The sequence below is a fragment of the Pseudorca crassidens genome, chromosome 7 (assembly GCF_039906515.1).
Source record: "Pseudorca crassidens isolate mPseCra1 chromosome 7, mPseCra1.hap1, whole genome shotgun sequence".
Classification (NCBI taxonomy): domain Eukaryota; kingdom Metazoa; phylum Chordata; class Mammalia; order Artiodactyla; family Delphinidae; genus Pseudorca; species Pseudorca crassidens.
The window spans coordinates 56628099-56647862 of NC_090302.1; the positions used below are offsets into that span (position 1 = coordinate 56628099).

Genomic DNA, 19764 nt, shown 5'->3' on the forward strand with positions numbered 1-19764 from the left:
GTTATAAATCAAAGCTCACTGTATTCCAACCATATTGGCCTCCTTGTGTTGCTTAATCATGTAAACACACTCCTGTTTCAGAGCTTTTGTACATGCTGTTTCCTCTGACTGGTCTGCTCCACACAGATACTCATTTGGCTTACTTTGTCTTTTGTTTTATTTCTTTATTCAAATATCACTTCGAAAGACAACTTTCTTGATCACGCTATGTAAAACAATACAGACAGACAGATACCAGGCATAGGTGTGTGTGTATATGATTGAATTCTCCCGTAGTGTAACTTATTTTTCTTTATGATACTGATTATCACCTGACATTTATTATTTTCTCTTGCCCTACTTGTATTAGTTTCTTGTTATTGCTATAACAAATTACCACAGGCTTAGTGGCTTAAATAATAGAACTTACTATTTTACACTTCTGTAGGTCAGAAATCTTATGAGTTTCACTGGGCTAAAAGCAGTGTCGGCAGGGATGTGTTCCTTTTTGGAGACTGAAGGAAAATTGACTTCCTTGCCTTTTTCAGATTTTAGGGGCCTCCCAATTCCTTGGCCTGTGGCCCGCGGCCCACTTCTCCATGTTTAAAGCCAACAAAATTGTATCTTTGACTGTTCATTTGTAGTCACATCTTCATCAGGCTCTTTCTTCTTCCCTTTTCTACTTTTCAAGGCCCCTGTGATTACATTGGGCCTATCTAGATAATCCTATTTAAAGGTCATTAACAAAGTCCCTTTTGCCATATAAGGTAACATATTCACAGGTTCCTGGGCTTAGGACATAGATGTCTTTGGGGCCTATTATTCTGCCAAGCATACCACTGGAATGTTAATGCTTTGATTTTTTTGTTGTTGTTGTTCGCTCCTGTGTGTCAGGCCCTGTTCTAAGCACTAGTTAAAATAAATGTTCAGTAAATACAATACTTCATAGAATCTGAAATTAACGGTTTTCCATATTTTAACATCTGAAATTATGATGTATCTTAAAATTGCTATTGGACTGACTAAAGTTGGGTTCTTTCAGATATTTGAGTTTACTTCTGCTAGTCACCTTGGAGTGCCATCTAACTTGAAGTTAAATTTCCTGCTTGAGCTTTTTTAAACCACACAGGTAGTATGAATTCATATCTGCAGACCACAAGGTATGCCTGTGGTTCAACTCTCAGGGGATACTTTTTCTCCTTATACCCAGGGGTAATATTGAAACACAGTCATCTTTATTTTCTGTATCTGCAGGGTGGTTTATTTGCCATTTTTCTTTAACATGAGAGAAGCCATTTGTTGTCCTAGCTTTGAGGGTCCTTCTTAGACTGCTCATCTCAGGCTTTTTTCTTGCTTGAGGTTTCATAAAATAATATATCTTATAGTTGTTAGCTTTCATTTGGTGTCCCAACTTTATTTGAGGGTTCTTCTTATACTGACCCATTGCAGGCCAGTTTCTTTTTTGGTAGTATATAAAATAGTGTATTTTTACAATTGTTTATTAGATTTCAGTGAAATAGGGTGTTTCCTGAAGGAATGAATTGACTACCTGTTTTGATTGTGATCTATGCCTTCATTAGTTTAGTCAAGAGGAAATGGATGTAGTAAGTCTTCAACTTAAAATGATAAATGACTGGAAAAGTGATTTTAGTTTTAAGCTGTCTGATTTTGTGACTTTATTGAAGCCCATAGAAGGTTTCTCTTTCCAGGTGGGGTGGAATAGCTGGCTGCAGATCAGCATTCTTACCTAGAACAACTAGAATAGCCAGATCAAGTACAGTTGTCATCTGAAAGGCAGCAGAGAAGTAAGGAGAACTACCAGGGGTATGACTCTGGAAAGGGAAGAACCTTAGGAAGCAGTTAGCTTTTTTTTTTTAAATTTATTTTATTTATTTATTTATTTATCTATCTATTTATTTATGGCTGCATTGGGTCTTCATTGCTGAGCGCGGGCCTTCTCTAGCTGCAGCGAGCAGGGGCCACTCTGTGTTGCAGTGCGCAGACTTCTCATTGCGGTAGCCTCTCTCGTTGCAGAGCCGCAGGCTTTTGGTTCTCGGCCTGCAGTAGATGTGGCGTGTGGGCTTCAGTAGTTGTGGCATGCGGACTCTAGAGCACAGGCTCAGTGGTTGTGACGCACGGGCTTAGTTGCTCCACAGCATGTGGGATCTTGCCGGACCAGGGCTCAAACCCCTGTCTCCTGCATTGGCAGGCGGATTCTTAACTGCTGCGCCACCAGGGAAGCCTGACAGTTAGCTTTTGTAGTTGCTTTTTACCCTGGGGACTATGCTAATTATGGATACAGGGCAAACCTCACTGAACAACTGGCGGCAGTGTAGGGACAAGAAATCAGAGCTGTTGGCAGATATGTGGATGCCTCAAGCATATAACCTGTGCTCTCTTAGGACTTTTGCCAAATACTGGGTTTTCCTAGGCAGGAGACTAAAAACATAAGTAAAAAACAAAGTGGAGTTTTTAGCAGTCTTAGAAGGCAAACATGAATTTGGGGATCCCTGGTGGAGTGGACCCACAGAATATACAACAGGCTCTTAGTTGAAAACTGTAGATGGTTAAGGCAGACAGATAGACTAAACCTTACCAAAGCTGAAAAACCAGCCTTGCCTCAGCAGAGTTGCTAATTAAAATGTTAAACCACTGTAGTATCTCTCCAGCAGAAGGAAGATTGGACCTTCTTAATGGTAAGATAATGTCTGAAGCCTCTAATGTGTTTTTTTTTAACGCTTTTCTTTCTTTTTTTAAATTTATTTATTTTATTCTTTTATTTTTGGCTGCATTGGGTCTTCGTTGCTGTGCCCGGGCTTTCTCTAGTTGCGGAGAGCGGGAGCTACTCTTCGTTGTGGTGCACGGGCTTCTCATTGTGGTGGCTTCTCTTGTTGTGGAGCATGGGCTCTAGAGCGCAGCCTCAGTAATTGTGGCACACGGGCTCAGTAGTTGTGGCTCACGGGCTCTAGAGCGCAGCCTCAGTAGTTGTGGCACACGGGCTTAGTTGCTCCGTTGCATGTGGGATCTTCCCAGACCAGGGCTCGAACCCATGTCCCCTGCATTGGCAGGTGGATTCTTAACCAGTGTGCCATCAGGGAAGCCCACCTCTAATGTTTTAAATATACTATCTACCATGGAATCAAAAATACTGTGCTACCAAAAGACAGGGCCACATAATAAAAAACCAGAAGAAGATAAACCAATAACAGAAATGGAGTCATAAGTGATCTTGATCAAATTATCAGGCAGGAACTTTAAAGTAATTATAATTAATATGCTTAAGAAAATAGTTGAAAAGATAGAGAATTTCAACTGAGAATTAGAATCTATAAAATAATCATATGGAGAATAAGAAGTGAAAAATACAGTTTCTACAACTGAGAGTTCCTTAGGTTGGTTTATCAGCAGATAAGACACAGCAGAAGATAGGATAAACTCAAAGGCAAGTCAATGAAAAATATCCAACTAAAACATTGAAAATATAATGGAAAATAATACAGAAAAGACTGTTATATATGTGGGACTTTGTGAAGAGGTGTGTTTACATCTTTTTGTAGTTCCCCAAAAGAGAGTAGGGTGAAAACTATTTGAAAATGTAATAGCTAGAATTTTCCAAAACTGATAAAAGACGTCAGTCGAAGATTGAAGTTTTGTAGTTCCTAAGCAGGATAATTAAAAAGAAAACAGTGGCATATTGCAATAAGGCTGCTGAAAACTAAAGGTAGAATCAAAGGGAAGACGGCTGAGTTTTAACCAGGAGTAGTGTAAGCTAGAAGACAGTGGAATGGCATCTGAAAACACTAACTTTAAAAGTTCTCAACTTAGAAATACATTTTTAATGAAAATATACTACAAAAATGAAACCAAAATAAAGACGTCAGACCACACCTGAGAGAATACCAACCAACAGACTTGCACTAAAGGAAATACTAAAGGGAGTTCTTTAAGCAGAAGGAAGATGATCTCAGATAGAAATAAGGAAATATAGGAAATAATTATGAACAGAGGAAGGGTAACTATTTGAGTACAAATAGACTACTGAAAAAATAAGATTAAAATATGTGTAGAATAAAATCATGATAACCATGTGAAAGATGGGATTAGTAAATGAAGCTTTGAGATTCTGACGTGATCAGGAAAGTACTGAAAGTAAAACGTAAAGCAGATTGATTTTTCAGGTTTGCATGGTGCATTCTCTAAGAACCACTAAAAATTAATAAAATATTAGCAAATTAAGAGTGGAAATAGAATAATACAAAAGAAGGCAATCAAGAAGAGTAAGACAAAAAGGTAGATAAAATAGAAAACATGGTAAAATGGTAGCAACAAATATATCATCAATTATATTAACTATATATGAACTAAATATTATAAAGACAAAGATCAACAGACTAGATTAAAATAAAAACAAAACTCTTAGGCTGCTTATAAGAAAATCTCCTTAAATAATGAAATCACAGAAGTTGAAAATATAAGGATGGATGGGATTCTAGGAAGAGGGCAACAGCATAGATTTTAATCTTCCTAGATATCCTTATAAAAACAAATAGAACGAAAAGATCTAATCCAAAAATTAAGGGCAGTATCTACAGACATTTAGGGTGATGTGGTATCTCCCACAAACACCAAGATAGCTGCTGAGATAAACAACTGATAGCTACAAGACCTGTGTGGTATTGGTAACTATTACAAGAGGAAGAAGAGGATAACAGGATATATGATTGACCCAAGAACTCCAAAATAGTAAGTTACCTCAGCAACCTATCTCACCTGAGAGTAGCAGCTATGGTGGCCATCTTTTAAGATGACCCCCAATAATTCCTTCTTCCTGGTACTCAACAACATAGTTCCCTCCCACATTTTATTAGGGTTGCTCTTTGTGACCAGTAGAATATGGCAGAAGTGATGGTATACCACTTCTGAGATTGGGTTATGGAAGCTTCCATTTTGGGCTCTCTCAGATCACTTCCTCTGGTGGAAGCCAGCTGTTATGTTGTGAGAATTCAGACAGCCCGTTGGTCTTCCCCGAGTTGAGCCTTTAGATGAGACTGTAGGTCTGGTCAACAGCTTGACTGAAACCTCAAGAAAGATCATGAGCCAGAACTACCCAGCTAAGCTGCTTCCAAATTGCTGATCCACAGAAACTGAGGTAATTTTTGTTTTAAACTGCTAGTTTTGTGGTGACTTGTTATGTAATAATAGTTAACTAATACAGCAGCTGAAGCCAGAAATGGGTATGCACCCCAGTTTGGATGAGTATACGCAGTTTGCAGTAAGGTCTGAAGAGATTAGAGCCCTATGAACTCTCAAAATTAGTCAGCTAAAGTTCCATTCCAGGACAAAGTCCCATATTGAGAATAAACTACTAGGAATGCAGTCCAAATTGAGTAGGACAGGAACAGTAAAGACAAAGGAAAAAAGGGTCCAGTTAAAAATAGGGCAGGGGAATAGAGCCAGGAGATACCAAAAGGAAGTTTCTATAGCGTCATTTTTTAAATTAATTTTTGAGGCAAAATTTACTTAAAGCAATATGTACCATATAAAGCCACCACTGTAATCAAGATATAGAACCTTTTCATTACCCCCCACCAAAAGTCCCTGTGGGCTCCATCAGAGTCACAATTACTACTACAACCCTCAACCTTGGCCTCAAACTACTGATCTGCTTTCTATCAGATTAGATTTTAGCTGCCGTAGTTTTGAATGCTTCTCCAAAAAGCAACAACAACAAAACTGAGTTATGTGGAGCTCTGTGGCTGTGATCTAGCAAACCTAATTGAAGTTATACCCTCTAAAGGGTCAAGAAAATTTTATAAAAACAAGCAAAAGAAAAACATTGATGTGAAATCCATACAAAATTAGAAGAAAAAGAAAAAATAAGGAACCAGGATAACACCCTTACAAGGAAAACATCCCAGAAAGACATCCATGAGTCAAGAAAAGGTAAGCCAAGAATTTTAAGTCTAGCCAAACTGGCCTTCAGTATAAAGGCTGGAGACAAGCTGTCATTAACTTGTAAGAACTAGGGGAGGAATTGTTCTCATGAACCCTTCTTGGGAAATCTTGTAGAGAACTAGTTTCAGACCATCAAGATGACTGTAGGCAATTTGACATAGAGTAGTGATAAACATTAAAAATATCTCTGCATCTAGAACTGGGACTAGAGGGAGGTACATAAAGGAGAAAGTGTAGTATGTAATGGTTTTATGGTCTGACACTGTAGATATAACTGTAAGACATGGCAGAAATACACAAAGAAATTTTAAAAGTATTTTCTGTAGTCATAATGACAACTGGTGAAAATGTCATATGTAATGTGGGGTAAAGCAAAGAAGTACTTGTAGCATTCTAATTTAGGCATCCTTGGTGTCTTTGAGAACTAGGATTTTCTGATTGTGGGGGAAAGGAGAAAGAGAAATAATTGCCTTGTCAAAAGCAGACTTATCCTTTAGTCCTGAATTTGAACAGAAAGTGTTTGCATGAACTCATGAGGTATCTTGTACGTGTATTAATGTGTATGTCTAAATTTTGTAGCTTGGTCTAGAAATAGTGATCAATCCAGTTTTAGAAAGCTTTTCTAGTGCCTAAATTGTGGTCTTAAAATAACCATTTCCACCTAAAAGAAACTAGGCTTCCTTGGAGATAAGACTACAGGCTGGGGGGGCGGTCGGGGGTCGGAAGCTGGGGCCAATTGAGAGTAGCATCTACATACTCTACCGAATGTAAAATAGATAGCTAGTGGAAAGCAGCAGCATAGCACAGGGAAATCAGCTCGGTGCTTTGCGATGACCTAGAGAGGTGGGATGGGGAGGGTGGGAGGGAGGGGATATGGGGATATATGTATGCATATGGCTGATTCACTTTGAAACTAATACAGTATTGTAATACTAACACAGTATTGTAAAGCAATTACACTCCAATAAAGATCTATTAAAAAAATAAAGACACTGGGTGGGGGCAGAAAATGTACAAGATGAACTGAGAACAAAAATCTTGTCTTGCACATAACAAGGAAGCCCACAAAGATTGCTAAATTCTTGTCAGAAAGATTTGAGAATCAGCTGGAATATCCCATTGGCCAAAGATGAGGCGATTTGAACATCAATAAGGAAAATATCTAGCGTGGATTGAAACACCTCAAATACGTGAACTCCTAGTTACATAGAAACTCATCAATCAACTACATAGAATGTTTGAGAACTATGTTTTTTAAACTGCTAAAGAAAGCATTTCATCTATATTTGTTATATGAGCTATACCACTGAGTCACCAAGTAATTGATGAGCTCAGGTTTCTCTTTATGGAATTATTCCAGCAAATAAGTAAAAAAGGAATGAAAGAATACCAACATTTTCCAATTCCCAGTGAATTAATCTAGGCATTGAGCATCTATGGCTGCTGTAGGAAAAGACAACTAAATAATTAGGTGCTTACTGATGAAAATAGACCTATAGACAGTTTTACCCAAAAAATGAACCTGGATTTGAGTAAACATTTAGAGCAAGGGTCAGCAGTTTTGTTCTATAAAGGGACAGATAGTAAATAGTTTAACCTTTGGCCGCCAGATGGTCTGTCGCAATTCAACTCTGCTGTTATAGCGTGAAACCAGCCATGGAGAATACATAAACGAATAGGCATAGTTGTGTTCCAGTAAAACTTTATTGTTAAAAACAGGCATCAAACCAAGGGTTTTCAGCCTTTACTCCAGATCCAACTACTGATTTACTGGAAATATAAATGACAGAAAAAACTAAAGTACACTTTGGGAATGCAGGTATCAAAATCGAGACCATGGGAAACTCTATAGGACAAATGGTGGGGCTTCTTCAACAAATTATAAGGAAAAATATTGGGAATTTAGTTTTTGAAACACAAAACTATATCATATACTTAGGCAGACAGGTGAGAAGATTGAAGAAAATTAAGGTAAATATAACTCATGGGAGGGAGTGAAGAGGTTGTGACTGGGAGGGAGGACATGAACTACTGAGGTAGTTGACAGTCCTATCTCTTGTCATGGCTGATTACAAGGATGTGTACCTTATAATTGGCTAAACCATACATTTATCTATAAATTTTCTGCATTTGACATTAAAAGTTTTAAAAGGTGAAATGATTGAAAAAGTCACCAAGCAAATGGTAATCAGAAAAACCAAAGGTACACTTTTGATACAAAATGCATTACTAGAGATACAAAGACATTTCATAAGATTTAAGGATCCTTAATCTGTATGTACCCAATAATATATCTTCAAAAATACAAAGCAAAAGTTGATAAATTAAAAGAATTATACAAATCCACAGTCACAGCAAGAAACTTTGAAGAAGTATATGCAAACAGCTATAAACATGGCTATGAAAAATATGGCTTAGTATTTGAAAGACTTTTCTTTGTAATAAGAGGTCATCTATTTACCCAGAAACTTGCCATATTTATTGGAAATATGTTTAAATCTTTCATTTTAATTGGGAGTATCATTTTACCTAGTCTTTAAGTTAAATTAAATTTACAAGATAGCTATCTTCTCACCAGATGATCTGAGTCTTGAATTTTTTTTCCTGATATTAAAAGTGACACTTAACTTCAAATATTAATCATTGGACTTTTCCTACTGCTGGAAGCAATAACTCAGTGATTAGAATAGCTGTAATCCCCATTTGTAAATAGGAAGTGTTCAGCGAGTTTCCAAACTGACTTTTAATTACTATTTGTGTGTGATTTAGATTTTGCTGGCAGAGGTTAACCTTTCTTCCTTTTTTAAACAGGGGTTCTGAAGGAAAATTAAATGACTGTCAGATAAGATTCATAAATGAAATCTTCAAGATCGAGAAACCTGGAGCCCATCCTCTTTCATTGGCAGATGGAAAGTTTTTAAGTATGGATTTTTCTTACGGGCTGAGACTGCATTTATTGTTCATGATTGCCATTTTAACTGGCCAGGGAATAACTTTTGAGAAAGTATAAAATTGTAGACCATACAAATTTATTTTCAAGACAACCATTTTGATGTAAGATCTATTTTGGTTTAATGGATTTTTCTCAAATGATAAGATTTGTCTTCAAAAAATATTTTCTCATCTTGGCATTTTATTGCCATTTTCTTGCTGTTTCCTTTATTATAGAGTCTGTCCAGATTAAAAACCCACTTTGGTAATGTTGTGGCCATTTAAGATTAATTTTGAATAGTGAGACTTATTTTTATACTAGTAGAGCCTAAGAATAATAATGCTGGTTGAGCCCTGAATTTCTGGGAGGTAGTGAATGAGGTTTATGTCATCGTTAGGATGTTAGAGTGTAGCCTTATCTCTTCCTTGCATATATTTTACTTAATATCATGTAGCTAGTTGGTAACAGAGGCAGACTAGATTCTAAGTCTTTTCATTCATGGTTCAGTCACTATCTTTGCAAATAGGTTACAGTGTCTCATACTCTGTCAATTCTGATTTTTTTTCTGGAGAACAATTCATTGACTTTATGCTGTGTGTCAATGTCTAGTATATTCTGGGAAAAGAAATATTCAAGATTAAATAGTTCTGCCTAACCTCTTCTTACCACAGTTGTGCAAGATTAGAACAAGACAAGACCTTTAACAGATCAATAAATAAGATTTCCATGTTACTGGTCTAAGCCATACTCATTTTTTGAGGCTGTGATGCTAATACATCTACGTGAATTAAGAACCTTAAGGCATACTGTGTATGACTGTTTCTGTGGTTTATGACTGTTTCTATGGTTTATGACTGTATGGTTATATTCTAGGAATAAAGGTAAACTTGATAAGTAAACTTATTTAATGTGACTTACTTGCTCTCAGTAAAACACAATAGAAAAGGAAGATTGACCAGGTTTTTCTTGTGTTTTCTCTCTCAGTGTATCTGCATATATATGTTGTTCTCTCCTCTGTCTAATGCTAATCATGTTATAGCTACAGCTTTGAACTTCTGTGTAAAGAAACCATTTCACAGCCAGATTGCCATTGACCAGATCATTCTCCAAACCAAAAATCTAAACATACCTTTGGTATTTTAGGTCTGTGAAATTTCCATTACTTATATGTTGTCACAGCTACCTTAGTGGAAGTGAAACAAAATTGTAACCTTCCATTCATTAGCAAGAATAGGCAGTGTGATCAGTCAGAAAGTTAGTACTGAAATCAGTGGCAATTTTCTTTCCCCGTCTCTTATTTGTCAGGTACTTCTTCCCTGTTTCTCTTAATGAACAATCAGCTCTGATACGGTAAATTCCTCGCGAATTTATTGTGTGCATTTGTAAGAAATTCAGAGTATAGAACTATATAAATTATAGAACTCCCAAGAGGTAATCACTCTAACAATATATGTCATTCTAGACATCTTTCTGTATCTATCTAATTCATCTTTGTGTATCTATACAGTTAATTTTGTGTAAAAAATTTATTCTGCAATTTCCTTTTTGAATTTAACATATTTGGCTACCTCTGTATTATAGTTCTTATAAACTTACCTCATTTTACACAAAATCTGCCCAGCTGTTACTCTTTTGACATTTAAATTTTACTTTTGGTATTAGTGAGCATTACTATAAGATTTCTGTGTATATATGTATATTTTATAATTTCAAGTGAATATTTTGGCAGAAGGTGTTTGGGTTTAGATGGGGGAGGCTGGTGGGTTGGGGGAGGTGGGGGGCAATAAGCGGAACCTGTTAGTTGCCAGAGTTCTGAACCAATTGACAAGTAAGATAAAAATAAATAAATAAACTGTTAGATACTGTTACTAATGAAGAGTATATTGGGGGCATAGCAAAACCAAAATGGGTTTGCTAACTTCTAATAGCCGTACCCCTCCTAGTTCAGTCCACAAGGAAAGGTTTGGATCTGCAGAATAGGTGTTACATAATAGTTTCGTTTATTACGTAGTTAAATCCAAACAACTTTGTTCAAGTATTGTATTTTGCTTGAAATTTTAATATATCTTACGGTGCCCCGTGAGTTCACTGCATTGCCCCTAGGCATCTCGATGCACATTTGGGGAACTTAAAAGTACTATACTGGATTATTTCTTATGGTTCTTTTCTCTTTGTTAAAAAAGCTGCGTGTTATTCTCATGGGTTTTTCTTTATAAGATTCATAGAGATAAAAATGATTTTAAGACTAGGCTTGCTATAATTCTGTTCTTAATAGGGAAAAATGACCCTGAATGTGACTTTTGTGGTGGAGACCCAAATAAGAAATGCCGTTCTTGCTCCTGTCATATATGTGGTGGAAAACAGGAACCCAACATGCAAGTTCTATGTGATGAATGTAACATGGCCTATCATATTTACTGCCTGAATCCTCCTTTGGATAAGATCCCTGAAGAGGAATACTGGTATGATTATCAGGGGATTTTTGTTGCTACTGTGTTAAGAATTGAATGTGAAATGTGTCTTTGAAACACCAAAAGTAGATTTCTAAAGATACATAGTGTATATATTTTTTTGATAGGTAAGAGGTAGATTTATTGAGAGAGATACACATTCTGTAGGCAGAATGCGGTCCATCTCAGAAGGCGAGAGCGGCCTACATAGTGTATATTAAAGGGCTTAAAATTGTATAACTAATGGTTATTTGGCATTGATCCCTTTATTCAGTTATAACAACAGCTTCTGACCCAGTCTCTCGCTCCATTTTTTAATCCCTCCAGTCCCTTCTCCAATATGAGTCCTGTGTTCTTTCAAAAATGCAAATTTGATAGTTACTCCTTTGCTTCAGAGGCTTTATGTTACTGTACAGGGCCCTGCACAGTGTTTTTTAGTTGATTTCTCCCACTGTATCCCTTACCACTTTCCTCTTTTATTTCCCCAAATACTCTATACCCTAGCCAGATTAAATATCTTTCAGCTTCTTAAATAAGTCATGTTCCCTATCTTCTCTGGGTTTACACTTGATGCATTTTCTTCTTGGAAACATTTTCCTCTTTGCGTAACTTCAGGATGATACTCATCCTTCAGGTTTTCACTTAAGTATGACTTCAACTGGGAAGCCTTTGTAGATGGTTCCCTCTACCCCTCAGTTATTTTAGATGTGCCTATTGAATGTTTTATAATGGTACTTAACAGTTAAGTGCTTCGTACATGCAAGACACTAATAAAGTGCTTTGTATGGATTATCATACATAATCATATGAGGTTAATAGTAGAACCAGGCACCAAGGTCAAATATACTTGCCAAAATCTATACTTCTACTGAGTAGTGTTAGCTACAAAGAGAAAGGATTAGAAAAGAGACTGGGGGGAAATGTTCCCAGTTAAAGTTATAATACGCTTCTTAAGATGTCATATTAGGAAGTTTTTTCTTTTTAGACTACGGTTCATGTTGTTAGCATGGAGGATTAAGTTAAAGAGATGACAGACTGTACTCAGAAATACTAACATGACCATTGCGTAGCTGATACCATTGTGAAGAATAGATTGTTCTCCATTCCTTTGGTCTCTCCCTACCTGTTGGGAAGGTTGTTGTATTACAGCAGAGGCTGTGTAGGGGTGGGGGAAGAAGAAAAAGGATACAACTTCTTCCTTTAACCCTCTGCCGCTACTTTGCATGGTCACACCCTGTATTTTACCATCACCAGTAATTATATTTCCTCTGAAGTCTCATGTGCTTCTTCCTCTTTGTTTCTGTGGATGATGTGTTGCTTCACTAAACGCGAACCTTTCTTCCTGCTCTCACAGTTTCGTATCCTTTTGCATTTTGAGGAACTTCACTCTTGCAGTTAATTCCTCTCCTGAATTGCCATTACTGGGTTATTCTCATTAGTATCCTAGAATCTCTTTGTTTTCACAACACATGCACATACACACTCTTTCCTAGGTCCCATTTCTTCCACCTTTGTATTGTGGGAGAAAGCTGCCCACTTCCTTGCTTCTCAGAGCTGTCACCACTGATTATTACCATTTGCTCTCCTCCTGTCCATACCCCAGCACTCCAGTCTGACCTTCCCTCTCACTACTCAACTATATCTGCTTATATTAGGCTTACACATTTTATGTTGCCAAACCCAAGGGTCACTTCTGAGTCCTCTCCTTACTGTCCTGCTTACCTGCTAACTCTGTTTTTGTAGTTGGTATGATATCATCTAATCTCATTTTCTTCCAGCTTCACCGGCCTTTCCTTGGTCTCTTGTTGGTTTTCTCTCATCTACCACATTTCAGAGTTTCCCAAAGCACTACCCATGTTTTCTCTCTTCATCCTTGCTCCCTAGATGACCTCATGTAATCATGAGACTTTAAATACCAAGCAAACAGCTTGGAATTTATATTTTCAGATCTAGTCTTCCCTGAGCTTTATATTCCCTATATTCAACTGCTTGCTTCACTAGTATCACAAAACTAGTGAGTCCAAATAGAGATCTTGATTTCCACAAACGTGTCCCCTAAAATCCCACTCCTCACCTAATTTTCAGTAGGTAATACGATCATCTCATCCACTTGTTGAGGGCCAAAAAGCTAAACACAATTTTGATTCTCTCTTCTCCCCACTCACATCCAATAACACATGAGCAAATCTTACAGTTCTCCATAATGTTTCTCTACTCTCACCACCCAGTTCAAACCACTATCTCTACCCTGAACTGTATAGTAAATGACTAACTAGTCTTGCTTTCACATTGTCTACCAGCTATCCTTCGTGCCACAGCAGCAGAATGATCTAAGTCCTGAATCAGGTTACTCACCTGTTTAAAACCCCCTAATGTCTTCCTGTTGCGTTTAGGATAAAATCTCAACCCTTGCCATCTATGACCTGCCCCCGACTACTTTTATGTTCTTCAGAACGTACCATTCCTTACTATGCCTCAGGACGTTTACATTTAACGCCTCTTTGCCTGGAATGTCTTACCTGGCTTCTTGATAGGAATCTCAGCTGGAATGCCTCCTCAGAAGCTTTAACTATTGTATCTAAAGACACATAACATTTCTAATCACTATTACCACCCACATAACCCTGATGTATTTCCTTTATAGCATTTACCACTTTCTGAAATTGTTTCATTGTATGTACTAGTTTTCCTTAACTGTTTACAAATATTTTTATCACAAACATTTATCCCTACCCAGTGCCAAAATAGTGCCTGGGTTCTTAACAAACCTGATGAAAAGATGGATCCCAGGGATGACTATAACTAGAAGACTGTCTTAGATTACTCTGTGGAGTATTTCTACATTCATGTTGAGGTCCTTCACTTTACCTGGAATTCCTTAACCTTAAATCTTCTTTTCCACTTCTCCAAATCATGTTGTCTGATATTTAACCTCTGAACTCATTTTCTCATCAGAGATAATATCTGCTTTCACCGTAAGATCTTTGATAAAATTGTAGTTATAGGGTTAGCACATCAGGTAAAATACAATCTTTCTTACAACAAATTAATTTTTGGAAGCCTTCCTGATTTCCAAATTAGTAGGGATTTTACTTGATAGTATTTATTGCCGTATCATACATAGTTTTACCTTGAATTTGTTTCTGTATCTCACTGCCCTACTAATTTTCTCAGGGACCGAATTGTTTACATGTCTCATAATTAGGCAGTCAAAATTAACAAGTGGGTACAGGTGTCATTTTCTTTACTCTGTAGGCCACGTGGCATAGATCATTATAAAATGGGAAGCATAGAAAAAGAAATCTAAGACTAATAGGGGAGTGGCCAGTTGATCTTTGGATATACTCAAAGTTTCCATTTCTTGGTGACTCAAGAATAGTCCCATCTCATTCTATAGACATACTTATGCTTTGCTTTTTAGAAATGATATAAGGCAGATTATAATGGTGTACAAGTTACAGTAGAATGACCAACTACAGATAGACTAAAGGACAAACAAGTATAGAGAATTGAAATTGAGCTAGAGATAAAGCTAATATAAGCAAGCATCCTTGAATCCAGTGTACTTGTTATAATAAACTATACTTTTTGGGGGGGGACATTTTATTTGCAGCAATATTCTCTAATTAGAAAAATCATAAAATATCTACAGAAAGCTTTCTGGAGGTAATATGTGATTTTAGCAAGGTGACAGGACACCCGTTCAGCACCCGTTCAGCACGCAGATATCAATCACATTTCATTATGCCTGCAATTAGACTATATACATTTTTGAATCTGAGAGTTCTAATAACCAATTTAGATGGGGAGATGTATCAGTTGCATGGATCATTGTTCAGTCTAGAATCATCTATTCTTACCACTTTTGCTTTAATGATAAAAACTTTAAATGAATAATTTCCACTCTGAGGATTAGTGATAAGATCAGAGTTTATGGTGCCATTTAAATTGGACAGCCTTGTTTGGCTTTTGCACTGCATTTGAGAATTTGATAATAAAATATTTTAAGTTCTGTAAAAGAATGACAAGTTTTTTTCGGTGAGCTTAATCATGTAAATATTTTGAAAAGCTTAATACTGAAATGCTAACTGAAACTCTGTAATATACACCAAGTATTACACCTTAAAACTTGTTCTAACCTAGAAAGGCCATCTGTTATTGGCTTTAATATAATATTATCAAAATTCCTTTTCTTCTTTTTTTTTAAGGTATTGTCCTTCCTGTAAAACTGATTCTAGTGAAGTTGTAAAGGCTGGTGAAAGACTCAAGATGAGTAAAAAGAAAGCAAAGATGCCATCAGCTAGTACTGAAAGCCGAAGAGACTGGGGCAGGGTAAAGAAGGAAGTTTCTTTTTCTTCCTAGTTATAAGGTTTATAACTGTGACGCAAGTTACAGTGTTTCAGTTCCAATAGTAGTAACGGTATAAATGATGTTACGAATCTGAAATATTAACAAATAACCATATTGATTAATCATATAAATTGTTTTTATTTTATCCACATTTTATGGGAATTAAGGGCTTTCTTTAAGATTTAACATAACTGATTTCTCAGTTTGTTCGGTACCTTGTAGGGAATGGCCTGTGTTGGTCGCACTAGAGAATGTACTATTGTTCCTTCTAATCATTATGGACCTATTCCTGGAATTCCTGTTGGATCGACTTGGAGATTTAGAGTTCAGGTATGTTTTAAATTGGCTTAGTTGAAAGGGTAAAATTGGGTATAGTTCAAATTGTAGCAGTGTTGATTGATTCTAAATGGACCAACCTAGGTAGTATCACATGGCATTCAGTTGTTAGAATGAAAGATTTCCTGTAGGATGGGTAGACTCTTGCTCATAGCTTAGCAGACAGAGGAGCACACATCATGGAATTAGGCTTCCTCTAAGCCTTTGAATCACTTCGTTTTACTATTCTGTTATAGTTATGGTAGTTAAAGTTATTAAGTGTTCTGAAGAACTTTTCTTGCCAAGAATTTAATATTTGAAATAGATCTTTAAGTCACGCAGTAAGTTCTCATTTAATGTCATTGATCTGCAAGGAAGCTCACTTAGGGTGTTTTCTTTGGGGATTATCCTCTTGAATGAATGTTAAGATATTGGTTAGAGGAAATGTCAGATAATCCAAGGATTAAATTACTTCTCTTTTCCTCTTGAAGAAAACTCTTGTACTTTTCTAATTTCTTCTTTAGAAAGGTAATTTTTTCGTTATGGAAAATTAGACCATTGCTTAGACCATTGATAAAAATTTTAAGATTAAAATAATGTAATACATATACATAGCATGGAAAGTTAAATACTAGAGTATGATTTATATTTTAAAAGCCTACCCTCTTTTTTCACCATTTTCTGTTTCTAAGAGGCAATCACTTTAAAGTTACTTTTTCTGAATTTACCTCCTTATTTATAAATAACATGTTTGGTGGCTTTTGTCTTTATATTTTGGTTTTATTAATCTCTTTCAATGGAAGACAAGAATTTAGTTTAACACACTGTCCTCTCATCCTTGCAATGGTTATATCATAATTTTGAATAAATCAATTTTCAAGGCTTATATTATGACTTTGGATCTATAAATACAGTAAAAAAAAAAAACTGAGTTCAGGCATACCTCATTGCATTGTGCTTTGCTTCACTGTACTTCACAAATACTGTGTTTTTTACAAATTGAAGCTTTTTGGCAACCCTGTGTCAAGCAAGTCGATAGGCGCCATTTTTCCGACAGCATTATTTTTTAATTAAGGTGTGTACGTTTTTTAGACATAATGCTGTCATACACTTAAGACTACAGTATAGTGTAAATATGACTTTTATATGTACTGGGAAACCAGAAAATTTGTGCGACTCGCTTTATTGCAATATTTACTTTATTGTAGTGGTCTTGGAACCAAACCTGAAATATCTCTGAGGTATGCCTGTACAATAATAAATAAGATCTATTTTTTAAACTATGTATTATTTATAATATTTATATATGAAATAAAAATTATAATAAAATACACTTAGTGTATTTTTAATTGCCTTGTTCTTTGTTTGCTTCTTTTTTTTGTATGCCTGTCATTCATTCCCAGATTGTAAAAGCCTCATTAATAATGGTGTAAGATGACTGAGGTCATTGGCCTAAGCATTTAGGAGGACAGATTTGCAGTTTAGGAAGTAGGGAAGATTCAGCATGATTTATTATCGGGGTTGGTGAGGTTGAGAATCAAATGGTCCTATGCTCTAAAGTACCTAAGTGTTTCCAAGGCCTAAATCCAGGTTCTGTTGCTCTTATCAGCTTCTCATCAACTTCTAATGTGCCTCTTTACCTAGCCCACTATACAGGCTTGGATTTACTCTGCTAAGAACAGTTGTGTGATAAACAAATGAATTAGAATACTTCTCTTAGGGAGTTTGAAGTACGCAAAGAAGTGACACTTAAGTTTAAGTGAGCCAGCATTGAAGATACATGGGGAAAAGTAGTAGGCCATTGAAATAGAAGAATTGCATGAATAAACTGAAAAATGGGTAGTATGTTTATCATTGAGTAGTTGGGCTCAGATGTATAGGCTCCATAATGGAGAAGCTGAAGATAAGGCTGGGAAAGTAGATAGCAGCCTGGTTGAGAGAGGGTAATATGTAATACTTAACTTGGGCTTAATATACTATTAAGACTGTTTAATACATGTTAAGCAGTTGGAAATTAAAAGCAGATATGTTCTTAAAAGGATCATTCTGTTTGTGATAGGAAGAATGAGTTTGAAGGAACAAAACTGCTGGAGGCAGTGAAAAAGGGTATGTTTTAAGTATTCATACTCAAACTAGGCTTATATCAGTGAAAGTAGAAAAAGATGGTTTTGAGAGATTTAGGCGATCAAATCAGCAATATTTGCGACCAGATGGGTTTGAAGAATACAGAAGAATGAGGCTGAAATGACTCTTGCCTTTTTGACTTGGCTAGGGAACAGTGCCATAATGAAAGATGAGAAATGAGAAAAAAAGAGATCTAGAGCACTTATAGTAAATTATTTTTTGCCCAAACTGAGCTGGAATTACCAATAGACATAGGATAATAATTATTTAATAGTTATTTTGAAACACAGTTCTAGGCCTGAGCAGTTTTAAGAGTTATCAGTTCAGTACCTGAAGGATATATAGTTGGGGAGAAGTAGTCTGTGAGCAAAACTTAGAATTCTGTGTGATATTCAGTTCTTAGTTGAAGCTTTTAGGATACAATAACATATGTGAAACCATTTTGTAAACGTAACTTAACGAACTGTTCAAAGGTATTTTGCGTCTCTCTTGATGTTATAGGTGAGCGAAGCGGGTGTCCATAGGCCCCATGTTGGTGGAATTCATGGTCGAAGTAATGATGGAGCTTACTCTCTTGTCCTGGCTGGTGGATTTGCAGATGAAGTAGTAAGTCATGATACAAACTTGTTCTTTAGAACCTGTCTTGATCATTCAGTAAAATACAGAAGCTTTGTCCAGGATAAATCCCATCTCTTTTAGCATCGTTTTTATGTTGAAGTAGTCAGTCTTTTACCAGTTAAAAAGTAAATCAATTGGCAGTCTTTAAGCTTTGTGTGTACTGATTATTGCAGTGAAAATTTTCTTTAGAGCTCATTTTTAATTTTGGACTCATTTACATTTTTTTTTCATTTTTTTCATCTTTTTTTTTATGTACATTTTTAATAATTGTCGATTGACATGTAGCATTAGAAATAATACAGAGATGTCTTTGCCCTTTATTCAGGTTCAGCCAGTGGTAACATCTTGCGAAACTATAGTTTAATATCACAACCAGGATACTGACATTGATACATTCAGGACACTGAACATTTCCCTTACCACAAGGATCCCTCATGTTGCCCTTTTTTAGCCACCATACTATATCTGCTCCCCCAACCCCCCTTAACCCCAGACAACCACCAATCTGTTCTCCGTTTCTATAATTTTGTCACTTCAAAAATTTTTACAAATGAAATCGTATAGTGTATAACCTTTGGGATTGGCTTTTTTTCACTCAGCATATAATCCTCAAATTGTGGCATGTGTCAATAGTTCATTCCCTTTTATTGCTGAGTAGTGTTCCATGGATATAGGTGTACCACAGTACAACCATTCACCCGTTGAAGAACATCTTGGTTATTTCCAGCAAATAATGCTGCATTAAAAATTGTGTACAGGTTTTTTTGTAAATATGAGTGTTCATTTTTCATTTCTTTGGGATAAATGCCCAGAAGTGTAATTGCTGGGTTGTATGGTAGTTGCATGATTAGTTCTTTAAGAAACTGCTAAAAAAAAAAAAAGGAAAAAAAGAAACTGCTGAAGTATTTTCCAGAGTGACTGTACCACTTCTTGTTCTTATCAGCAGTGTATGAGTGATTCAGTTTCTCTGCATCCTCACCAGCATTCAGTGTTGTTGCTTTCTTTTAGCCATTCTGATAGGTATGTAGATATAGCTCATTG

General features: G+C 36.2%; 1 protein-coding gene across 6 annotated transcripts in view; it reads left to right on the top strand.

The window, feature by feature from the left end:
- The window catches only part of UHRF2 (ubiquitin like with PHD and ring finger domains 2), a 93713-nt gene that overhangs the window by 44452 nt on the left and 29497 nt on the right, over positions 1 to 19764 (top strand). For all 6 annotated transcript variants that reach the window (XR_010945019.1, XR_010945018.1, XR_010945017.1 and 3 more), the window contains exons 5-9: positions 8746 to 8855; positions 11142 to 11328; positions 15525 to 15648; positions 15889 to 15996; positions 18607 to 18711. Coding sequence is in view for 3 of the 6 variants with exons in the window: in XM_067744338.1 (XP_067600439.1) it covers positions 8746 to 8855; positions 11142 to 11328; positions 15525 to 15648; positions 15889 to 15996; positions 18607 to 18711 (634 nt within the window). In the remaining 3 variants the exon portion in view is untranslated. The remainder of the gene's footprint in view (positions 1 to 8745; positions 8856 to 11141; positions 11329 to 15524; positions 15649 to 15888; positions 15997 to 18606; positions 18712 to 19764) is intronic.